Source organism: Chrysemys picta, chromosome 8 (assembly GCF_011386835.1).
Source record: "Chrysemys picta bellii isolate R12L10 chromosome 8, ASM1138683v2, whole genome shotgun sequence".
NCBI lineage: Eukaryota > Metazoa > Chordata > Testudines > Emydidae > Chrysemys > Chrysemys picta.
Genome location: NC_088798.1, coordinates 85,374,048 through 85,386,005, shown reverse-complemented (window position 1 = coordinate 85,386,005; position 11,958 = coordinate 85,374,048). Strand labels below are relative to the sequence as shown.

At 43.1% G+C, this 11,958-nt stretch overlaps 1 protein-coding gene across 1 annotated transcript; it reads right to left on the bottom strand.

Annotated features, from left to right (window-relative positions):
* Window positions 1–1,030: 1,030 nt before the first annotated feature.
* Window positions 1,031–11,869, bottom strand: NUDCD2 (NudC domain containing 2). The gene is made up of 4 exons (XM_005297980.5): window positions 11,585–11,869; window positions 7,463–7,511; window positions 3,116–3,267; window positions 1,031–1,998 (listed from the first exon to the last, which is right to left on the bottom strand). The coding sequence occupies exons 1-4, from the start codon at window positions 11,771–11,773 to the stop codon at window positions 1,915–1,917; spliced, it is 474 nt and encodes a 157-aa protein (XP_005298037.1). The 5' UTR covers window positions 11,774–11,869; the 3' UTR covers window positions 1,031–1,914.
* Window positions 11,870–11,958: the final 89 nt, after the last annotated feature.

The following is an 11,958-nucleotide window of genomic DNA, read 5'->3' as shown; positions in this document are numbered from 1 at the left end:
CTCAGGCTGTGGAGAATACAGAATTCCATTTTTAATGATGGTCTAGGCTATAAAATTATCATAGTACCCAGGAATCCTACTTAGTACTACTGCTATAAATAGGTAGTTGACAAACTCTTTACATATTAACTAAACTTTTGGTTAACTTATTTGTACAGTTCCATTGTGGAATTCACTATCATCACTTGCTAGCACAAAATGTTCACCTCACAGCCCAGATACTTTTTGCCCTTCAGTTTGCCTCCTTTCCCATCCTCTCTTTCCTTGCCTTGGATTTGTCCATACAGCCATACTCAATTTTCATCCTCGTGCTATTTGTCAGAAATAAGAACTAATTATCTGTACATTTTTAGAGTCTCGGCCTTTGGATTAATGCACTAGTGAAATTAGTGGGAATGTGATATCTACCTTCTTCTCTGTAATGATGGTTCAGAAGTCTGAACCTGTTCTATAAAATGAAAAAGATTCTACAGAAAATGAATGCTAGCACAGCCTAGTGGATCAGGTAGCAGCTGACCTACATACTGGGAGGTTTGATATGGTTTCAGGGAGTGTTACAAGAATGTAGCTTTACTATATTTGCTCCTACATGTAATGGAAGGTATTGTCAGTATTTTACACATGGATTAGGTTCTTGCACCCTACAACAGCTATGGAGGTAGAAAGGAAGAAGTGAGTGATCAGCTGACAGTCTTAATTAAACCTTAGATTTTAGTGGATTGGTGGCTACTGGCAGATCATTGTCAAAAAAGAGACCTCTATTCTGGAATTCACAGCTGGAACTGGTCTATCTGTAAACATGCATAACAGTGCAAAGCATTATGCAGGCTTCTTACTCTTTTAGATTGGGAGATTTGTAATTGTATATGTTGGACATAATGTAGCCAGTAGATACTGAGTAAGAATTAAAATAGGCAAGTCTTAGAATATGTAACTTTCATATAAAACACATAATACTAAGTAATCAAGCACCAGCCAAAACCTGTAATTAAAATTTATATTTTCTTAAATTCAAACTACACTAAGTAGGGACAATAGAAATGCATAACTGCACATTTATTTTCTTGCACAATGAATGTAAGTCTACATTTTGTTCAGTGTGTTAGGAAGAGGTACATTATGGTAGCTCTCACATGGGAACAGTTTTTTAAATTCTAAAAAGAGTTTTAACTTCTAAGTACACAGAATTGCATCCTACAGGCAAAGTATTCCACCCTTTCAGAAACCAAAACTTCTTCTCCCACAAAGAATATTAAATTACTATACTTTGACCTACAAGTACTAGAACCCAGGCTTCAACCTAAACCTTTTGACTTTCTGCTACCACGCTGTTTGTCCTTCAGCAACATTTGGCACAACACTAAAATGTCAAACCTTATTTTCTGCACCTAAGAGTAATATTCTTGTTTCTGCCACTGCGTTTTAAAATTGAATGTACTAACACACATCAGAGGGCTGCTAACCAAGTGAGAGCTACAAAAGTACATTTTTAAAATTTAGAAAATATAGGTCTTTCAAAGTTAGGGACAATGGTAGGTGGCTTGCCTGTAGGATTAATTCTCCACGAGAGGATGAGTGCTGACATTTATGTAGCATTCTATAACTGTGCCTCTATTTCACTTCATTGTGGAATATTTCCACAAATCCATACTGCTTAAACAGTCATGACACCTTTAAAGTACATTTATCATGTGTGCATATTTTCCATTAATATCAAAATTAGCACACTTAAAAATGAGCCTCTAACTGCTGTTTGTCTTCATCCTACTGAAAGGAATCCTCTGTAAACTATCCACGGAGACAGTATTTGATATTCATTCTGTAGACAGGTGAAGTCTTTTTAGCAATGACATATTCCACTCCTTCAGTTTAACATAGAATTTCTCTCTGGTTCTTTGGAACACAGCTGAAAGTTTATTTTTCAAGTTTGGAAAAGTCTGGTCCCCCTTTGCTGTAGTTCCCAGAAATTTCTGCCCCACTGAAGTCAAAGCCAGGATTCTGTACAGAGATAAAAGAAAGATTCATATAAAGGTTAATATTCAATATATCACTGTATAAATCAAAGTTTAATGCTTTCCCAAGCTGATAAAAGCAAACACCTTCTGCTTGTTATGTTCCTGGGAATTGGCACAGTTGAAGTTCTCCAGGGAGAGAAAAAATTTTGCACACATGCATCAGCAATTACACACAAAGGGAGATTGGGATTCTGGTTGGTGGCTTGCCCAGCTACAGAAGTGAGTTTGCAGGCTGTTGCCATCACACGTTTAGGAGGCAGCTAGATTTCCATATCAAGAAAATCTTTAAAATGTTATTAGGAAGCGGGGTTAAATATTACAGCTGTTGACTTTTACAATGTCCCTTTAAATTGTTATCTGAAAGGGGAAGTTCCTGCAGTACTGGATAGCTAGTTTTTATAAAAATGCTGCTGTTTTTTGTTAAACAAAAAATTGTGCTGATTCAGCACTTGCTAACTGTTAAACTCTATTGCCACAGCTCTGCTGAATTACTAATGCTAGTACACAAAGACGGTGAAGTGCTATAAGTAGTAGTCACAGCACTGGGAAACAAGTTTAGCATGAAATCTACTCAAAATAGAGGGAGAAATTATTTGCTCAGTGAGTTTACTCTCCTTTGTCTTCAAAACTAAGTCTTGACTGTGTGTTCTGTATAAATGTACTCAAGGAGACATGATTTTGAAAAATAAACTTTAAATACAGATATGTAATCATTCAGAGACTGCCATATACAGGTCCTCTTTCAGGGCTCAATTCTCCTGCTTTTGGGTACTTGCAACTTTCAGTGAAGTCAAATGCCAAGATTCTAAATGAACTATGCATTACTTTCCAAAACTAATGCCTTTTTTCAATTTTAAAAGAAGTTTTAGGTTCTCTCATATTACAGAATGGCATCCTATAGGCAAAGTTTGGTATCCTCATGAAGATTCAACCCATTGAGTGACAAATCAACCAGAATGGGTTAAAATAAAATAGTAAAAATGGGTTAACTTTCTGTATCTCTGATGAATGTAAAAGAATTTTTCTCAGTTTCATGGCCATAACCTGTGCATAATATGTATAAATAAGAAACAAACGGTAATTAGTGTCCTCTGACTTGCCTCTCTTTGGAATCTCTCCAGTGTAAGTTTCCTCTGCATCTGGTCCTGTACCCAAGGATCAGCAGCATACTCATTTTCTAACAGAGAGGTCCAACAATTTCCAGCATCTCTATTTGTCTTCATTAGAACAATACGTATCAATTTTCTGTCTTCTTCATAAGAAAAATAGAAATAACCATTGGACTTCTTAAGTGCTATACTCTTTCAGCCAAATACAACATTAATATTTCAGTGAATTTTCTGGTGAAACTTCATTCTTAAAGGCTATGCAAAAAAGATATTTCATTCACTGAAAATGAAGACAAACTCAGACGTCCAGACCAATGTGCAACAAGAAAACTTGAAAACTAAGGAAAAGAAGATCCCTTTATTCATGTTTAAAACATTGTATATACATATTTCCTCCCTCCAAACTAAGTGGAACCTTTCTAGAGGGACTGACTGATGAAGAAAGATGAATTATATTAATACAGTAACTCCTCACTTAACGTCCTCCAGGTTAACGTCGCTACGTCGCTGTTCTATTAGAGAACACGCTGGTTTAAAGTTGAGCAATGTTCCCTTATGACATTTGGCCGCTTTGTCTACTGCTTGCAGGATTCTCTGGAAGAGCAGCCGGTCCTCATGGGGGCTCGGAACCATGGTGGGTCGGCAGCCCCCACCATCAGCTTCCCTCCACCTCACCAGTGCCTCCCACCCGTGGATCAGCACCTCCCTCTCTCTGCCTCCCCGCACCTCCTGCCCCCTGCAATCAGCTGTTTTGCAGGAGTGGGGGCGGGGGATGGGGAGGAGTGAGGACACAGCGTGCTCGGGGGAGGGGGTGGAGCGGGAGTAGACAGACGGGGTGTGGCCTTGGGGGAAGGGGTGGAGTGAGGGCGGGCCTGGGGCAGAGCACCCCTGGGCAAAGTTGGCGCCTGTGCTTGTACCTGAGTTACAAAGGGGGAAGCTGCCGCTGCTGCTACTCAAGGCGCTTCCTAGCCTAAAGTGGCACCTTCAGCCTCCTTGCCCACCTCATTGTCTACAGCGGGCTGTGCCTGTGTGGGTAAGGCAGGGGCGCCTCCCTATTACTGTATGTTTGTAAACACTCTCTACGTGCACACTACCCCCCAGTGATTCATCATCGCTTTACAGCCCAACCATCGCCCTCCTCCCTGCTTGGGAATAGGGCGCTACGCCAACTGCTTGGGAAGCTCCGCCCAAGGCTACCAGCCACCTGCAAACTCTTCCTTGCTGTGTTGCGCCTGAATACACAACATGCCATTCGCTTCTCCCCCCCCCCCCCCACACACACACACACTTTTGCAGGAAGGGGGTAAGAACACAGGGTAACAGCTGACCCAAAGCAAGCTAATAGCGTTCCAGCGCCTGCTTCACTCTAGCAAGGGGGAAAAGCTGCGTAGGGATGCACAAAGCCTGGCCCTACTCCCATAAAAATCTGTGAAATCCATGGGAGATTTGCCATTAATTTCAATGCCAGCTGCATCTCTCTGCCCCTGCATGCACACAGCAGGGAGGGGCGCAGCCCTGCAGCAGAGGTTATTTTCCTCCTCTTACAACAGTCACAGCTACATTGGCTGCAGTGCTGCCCTGGTGCTGAGTGCATGGTTACTATAGGAGGTACAGCAGGGCCAGTTTTTCCAGAGCACCCTGGAAGGCCTTTGGTTCCTCCAGCAGGGCTCCTGTGAAAGTAAGAACCTGCAATTTAACTGATCCCATAACTAGTCCTAGCCTAAACCCACAGGGCTTCCAGTAGGGGAGCAGATTACCATGGAGAATGACATGGGTTTTCCAAATTCTTTCCCTTTCAATAGCTGATTGATGCTGCATGATCCCAACCACTACAGGCTGAAGTGAACAAAGAGTAGCACATGCATGCACCATCCAGAGGAGTATCACCCAGCATCATGAGTCAAAAACGTTCAGCAAGTGATAGTGGAGTGCCTAGCAATACCACTAGCAGTAAGCAAACCAGGAAAACCATTAGTCTGGGTACTAAATTAGACACTAAGGCATTTTGATGCAGGTGAGCATGCGGTAGACATTGGCATCGCTCTAGGTCGTACTCCGACCACTGTGAGAATAATACGGAGTAATGCCGACAAGATCAGGGCTAGTGCTCGGTGTGTAACACCACTTAGTGCTACTACAATTAAGTTGATCAAGAAGTAGTTTGCCAGAAAATAATGGAGTGTCTTCTCTCAATGTGGATAGAGGACCAAAACTAAGTTTGCTACTAATACAAGCTAAGGCAAAAAAGTTTGTATGACAATTTGAAGAGAGACCAAGGTGAAGGATCACAGATAGAGATGTTCATGGCAAGTCGAGGATGGTTTGATTGGTTCAAGAGGCGCTTCCACCTGCATAACATCACAATGTCTGGTGAGGCAGCTAGTGCCAATACTGCAGCAGCTAAAAAATTCCCGGACTATCTCAAGAAAATAATTGAAGAAGGCGGCTATTCCCCTAAGCAAGTCTTCAATGTCGATGAAACGGGCCTCTACTGGAAGAGAATGCCTAAGCTGACTGACATTTCCCGAGAGGAGAAGACAGCGCCCGGATTTAAAGCAGCTAAAGACCGCATAACCTTGCTTTTAGGTGGTAATGCTGCCAGAGATATGAACATGAAACCGCTGACAGTATACCAATCCGAAACACAACGAGCTCTCAAGGGATTTTCAAAGGAACACCTTCTGGTCATTTGGAAATCCAATAAGAAGGCATGGATAACTGGAGCTATTTTTTCAGAATGGCTGATTGTCTATGCTGTCCCTGCATGGAAGGAATAATGTGCCAAGGAAAATCTTGATTTCAAGTTTTTTATTACTTATTGATAATGCACAGGTTCATCCAATCAACCTGTACGACCTATGCGAAAACGTCAAAGTTGTCTTTCTGCCACCTAACACCACATCACGCATCCAAGGAGCCATCACTGCATTTAAGGCGTATTACTTAGGCCATACTTTCGACCAGTTCATCAGAGGCATCGATGGGGAAGGCAAACCTATGATTCAGGAATATTGGCGTGACTACAACATCCTCAAGTGCTTCAAAAACATCGGTGAGTCCTGGGCCTAAGTTACTCAGGCATGCATGAATAGTGTGTGGGGGAAGTTGTAGCCCGAATGTTTCAATGACTTAAAAGGATTTAAAGATGTTGTCCTCGCTATCCTTGGCTTGGCCAAGAAAGCAGGTTTTGATGAGGTGGAAAACGCCGACGTTACACAACTTCTGCTCACACAGAGAAGAGCTAAACAACGAAGATCTAATGCAACTAGAGGTGATGAGAGCAATGGAAGAAGAGGGCCAAGAAGTAAAAAGAACCAATCCATCAAAATTTGACTGCCAAACATCCTTCTGAAGCTTTCCAAATGATTGAAGCTGGCTTGCAAATTCTTAGTGATGACGATCGTGACAGGGAATGCAGCTCTAAAGTGATTAGTAATGACTTGCTATAAAGAAATTTACCAAGAAAAAAATAAAAAAGGAAAACAAAACAATCTCTAAATGTGCGTTTTCGAGTTGGGAAAGTTCAGCAAGAACAGCAGCTAGACGATCCACCCTCTTACTCGACCACCTCAACCAAGCGTCACAATCATCATTGCTAAGTATAGTATTAAATTGCTTGTTAAAAATAGTTTAAAATTTATACTGTATGTGTATATAATGTCTTTTGTCTAGGAAAAAAAAAATTTCCCTGGAACCTAACGCCTCCCTATTTACATTAATTCTTATGGGGAAATTGGATTTGCTTAAAGTCACATTTTTCAGGAACATAACTAGAATTTTAAGTGAGGAGTTACTGTAAGTGCATCTTGGCTAAGGGAAAACAATTAAGCTGAGGTCACGGTAACAACTTTCAAAATGGTCAATACTAATGAGGGCAAGGAATTACTTTGGACAGCATACTGAGATATAACAAAGTAATGGGATGAAATTAAGAAAAGGAAAATTTAGGCTGAATGTCAAGGGGGAAAAAATCTGGACAACAGTCTTTCAGTGAGGCCTGTTTGCTCACGACTTTTACAACTAGACGAATGGAACCTGCACTCTAAAGTATACTAATGGGAACAATCCTGCATTGGCAGGAAATGGACTAGGTGACTTAATACAGTATTTTCCTTTCATCTCTAATTTCTATAATTCTCACTAAAAAAAAAAAGACATCATTAGGCTGTTTTTGTATTGTGATCCAAGAACTGTATGTTTGAAGAAAACAGATCATGACACAATTATAGTACACTTTGGTTCTTAAAAAGAAATTAAATGTAATGTGGAGAGAGATTTGAACACACACAGACATTTAACTGTCTTACAAAATTTCATTTAAAAGAAGCAGATAGTTACCTAATGTCCATGTCCCTTCATCAGCTATTGTGCAGTCAAAGAGTTTACCCTGAAAAAGATATTTACAAAGTTATGTAAAATGGAAGTTTCTCAAAATCTGATTGATATTGAATCTCAAAACATTACTCCCAGTTTATACAGAAGTTTGAAAACTTCCTATGGTTTAAAAAGTAACTATGGGCAACCTGGCACTGAAAAGCTCCAATGATTATTATACCTAAGAAAGTAAGTAAAAATAATTATTAAAAATAATTGCTTAATACAATAAAAATACCTGTCACTGTTTCAGTATCTCCATTCAATGAAAGGGACTGTCTTTCTCAGTGGGGGGATAGGGGGGTTCCCATTTTAATGTGACTTCCCATCAAGGTTCCAGTATGTCTGTAAAGTGCCATGCACACCTATGGCACAATATAAATAAATTATAATGATGCAAAGAATTGCTAATTACCAGCGCCAATGGGAAAGCAAATGGGCTTTCCAATGAGAAAGGAAAGAAAGTCAGAAAGTTTTGAAGTACTAAGATAAATCCTATAGTGTACGCATCTTGCTTTTAACTATTGAAACAAAAACGTTTAGACATATACCATAGAATTTGCACTGCAACAACTTTGAAAACTCTCTAATTTCTAAAATTTTTTTAATTAGAAAGCTGAACTCTTTCATTCCTATGGATACTCTACAATGCATCATCATTAAATGTGTTTTACTGTTTGCTAATGCAATACATTAAAGACAAACTTTGTAATATCCTGTTTGTAATTAGACACAGTAACTTAAAAATATTAAAGGGACAGTACCAAGACAAATAAATTTTTAAAAGTCATTACCTATGTTACAAATACATTATTTTTATTATTTATTTGTACAGCACCTTGTACTGAAGGGGAAATGTAAGGTCTCCATCTACAAATGCTTAAATCAAATGAAGTCAATTATGCTAATTTGAGGAGTGAAGGAGTGGACCCCTGTGCTTCTATTTCTACTCAAAAAGAACGAGGAGTACTTGTGGTACCTTAGAGACTCAGTTTCACTTAGGTTCTCACTTACTAGTAGAATACTACAGTTTGCATTTCAAGCACTGCAAGGAAGTATTATAATTCCCGCAAAACTGTTTTAACCCCCCCCCCCCCCCAAAAAAAAAAAGGCAGCAAAACCAAACAAGAAACATGCTAGCAGGTTTTGTAAAAAACCTGTTGCACTAGCAGGTTTTGTAAAAAAGAAAAAAAATCAAGACCCTGGGCATAAAGTTTCTTATTATTTCTCTCTTAAATGGAAAATAATCAACCTCACAAACTGAGAAATGAGGCAATATTCTGAATTTTTTTAGTGTTGCTGTGGTTGTGTCAGTCCCAGAATATAGAGAAACAAGGAGGGTGACGTAATAGCTTTTAAGGGACCAACTTCTGCTAGTGAAAAGACAAACTTGCGAACTTACACAGGTATAGACCAGAAGAGCTGTGTACAGTCAAAAGCTTGAACAGGAGTACTTGTGGCACCTTAGAGACTAACAAATTCATTAGAGCATAAGCTTTCGTGGACTACAGCCCACTTCTTTGAGTGCATATAGAATGGAACATATATTGAGGAGATATATATACACACATACAGAGAGCATAAACAGGTGGGAGTTGTCTTACCAACTCTGAGAGGCCAATTAATTAAGAGAAAAAAAACTTTTGAAGTGATAATCAACCAGCAACCACACATCACTGAACAAAACCACTAACCCAGGAACCTACCCTTGTAACAAACCCCGATGCCAACTCTGTCCACATATCTATTCCAGTGACATCATCATAGGACCTAATCACATCAGCCATACCATCAGGGGCTCGTTCACCTGCACATCTACCAATGTGATATATGCCATCATGTGCCAGCAATGCCCCTCTGCCATGTACATTGGCCAAACCGGACAGTCTCTACGCAAAAGAATTAATGGACACAAATCTGACATCAGGAATCAAAATACTCAAAAACCAGTGGGAGAACACTTTAACCTGTCTGGTCATTCAGTGACAGACCTGCGGGTGGCTATATTCCAACAGAAAAACTTCAAAAACAGACTCCAAAGAGAGACTGCAGAGCTAGAATTGATATGCAAACTAGACACAATCAACTCCGGTTTGAATAAGGACTGGGAATGGCTGAGCCATTACAAACATTGACTCTATCTCCCCTTGTAAGTACTCTCACACCTATTATCAAACTGTCTGTACTGGCCTAGCTTGATTATCACTTCAAAAGTTTTTTTTCTCTTAATTAATTGGCCTCTCAGAGTTGGTAAGACAACTCCCACCTGTTTATGCTCTCTGTATGTGTGTATATATATCTCCTCAATATATGTTCCATTCTATATGCATCCGAAGAAGTGGGCTGTAGTCCACGAAAGCTTATGCTCTAATAAATTTGTTAGTCTCTAAGGTGCCACAAGTACTCCTGTTCTTCTTTTTGCGGATACAGACTAACACGGCTGTTACTCTGAAACCAGTCAAAAGCTTGTCTCTCTACATTGCCTCACCCACCTTATCAGTCTAGTATTCTCAATGTTAAACAGCCTACTCCCATCTACCTTGTTTGTGGACTCTGGCAGGTTTGTACAGTAACTCCTCACTTAATGTCCTCCAGCTTCACGTTGCTTCGAAGTTACATCACTGCTCCATTAGGGAAGATACTCATTTAAAGTTGTGCAATGCTCCCTTATAACGTTGTTTGGCTGACTTTACAAGGCAGCATTGCACAAGTTGCTCTTCTCCACCTCCTCCCCCTCCGTTCCTCCCTCCCAGCACTTCTGCTGCTGCCAAACAACTGTTTGACGGCGCTTAGGACTTTCTGGGAGGGAGGGGGGAAGCTTCCCCCCCGTCCCCCGACAGGCAGGGCCACCTGGAACGCAGGGGCTTTAGGGGCTGCAGGGCCCTGGGCTAAGGGGACCTGGCCTGCAACTCTAAAGCCCCTTTTGGAATGCGGCCCTCCGAGCACGGGCAGGAGGACTCAGGAGGAGCGGGGCAGCTGCGCAGCCAGTGGCCGGAGAGAAGCGCTGCTTTCCCTTCAAAGCGCCGCTTCTCTCCGGCCGGCTTTGAAGGGGAAAGCGTGGCTCCTTTCCGGCCGCTGGCTGCCCCTGCTCCTCCCAAGTCCTCCGGCCCGTGCTCGCATTCCGAAAGCGGCTTTGGAGCTGCAGGCCAGGGCCCTGCAGCCCCTAAAGCCCCTGCGTTCCAGGTGGCCCTGCCTGCCGGGGGTGTGGCAGCTCCCAGAATCGCAGCCATGGGTGCAGTGCCACGCTGAACTACCTGTACACCCCCTGCACCAAACAGGAATTGCCCCAGGTAAGTGCTCTGCACCTCCTGCCTGCTCCAGCCCTGAGCCTCCTCTCGCACCCCCACCCTGAACACCCTCCCGCACCCTAACTCCCTCCCAGACCCCACACCCCCACCCCGAGCGCCGTCCCACCCCTAACTCCCTCCAAGACCCTGCACCCCCAGCCCTGAGCCCCAGCGGTAAGCCAGGGGCACCTCCCCACCACAGTACATTATATAATGCCTTTTGTCAGCCCCCCCCCCCCAAATTTCTTTGGCACCTAACCCCCCGCATTTACATTAAATCTTATGGGAAAATTGGATTAATTTAACATTGTTTCACTTAAAGTTGCATTTTTCAGGAACATAACTACAACTTTAAGTGAGAAGTTACTGTATTGAACTTTACAACAAACAGTGTTTAAATCTGAAATGCCAAACTCTTTACTATCACAAGAGATGGGTCGAAAATGTTCACAGCTCCCTGCAGGAGCTACACCCCAACCACCAGACGCTCTATAGGCAAAGGAGATACCACTCCAAGAGCCATGTCAACGGCACATGGGCCCTTAGCCCCCAAATCTAATACCACGGCGCTAGAAGCAGCGTCTCCCCCAAGGCTCCCCAGCAGTGCGAGCAAGGGCAGGAAGAAGTTGCACGTTCCCTAGTGAAGTAAGGACAAGTGTCAGCGAACCAGCGCCAGAGCAAACGCACCCCACCGGTCTTGACTGTCTGCAACAACTGCTGCCCCCCCCGCTCTGCGGCCTAAGCCGGGCCCTGCCCCACTGGCAGCCTACTCGGCCAGCCTCCCCCTTCCCAGCGCTACCTTGAGCACCTCCTGCCCGCGCACGGCCAGCGCCAGGTGCCTGCTCTGCAGGCTGCACTGGATGTCCTTCGCCCGGGTGCCCGGCGGGACCTGCACCTCGATGAAGACCTCTTCCAGAGTTTGGTACCAGCATCCCCACGGAGTCGCGCAGGGCACCACCCCGCTCCGCTCCTCAAAGGGGCCCGACATTGGACTCACAGGCCCCACACCGTTCAGCTAACGGCACGCTTCTGCCTTCCGCTCGGAAAACAGCGCGGTACGCATGCGCCCTCGCGGGCTAGGCAAGTTTTGCGCACGCGCCCCGCAGCCCCTCTTTTCCGCTCATGCGCTGGCATCGCTTGTTTCCCGTGGGATCGGGTGCGCATACTCTAGGC

Coding starts and splice junctions, on each gene's coding strand:
- NUDCD2 (XM_005297980.5), bottom strand. CDS start 11,773: ATGTCGGGCCCCTTTGAGGAGCGGAGCGGGGTGGTGCCCTGCGCGACT. Junction 7,512..11,584: donor GCGGGCAGGAGGTGCTCAAG/GTAGCGCTGGGA, acceptor TATCTTTTTCAG/GGTAAACTCTTTGACTGCAC. Junction 1,999..3,115: donor TGGAGAGATTCCAAAGAGAG/GCAAGTCAGAGG, acceptor ATCTCTGTACAG/AATCCTGGCTTTGACTTCAG.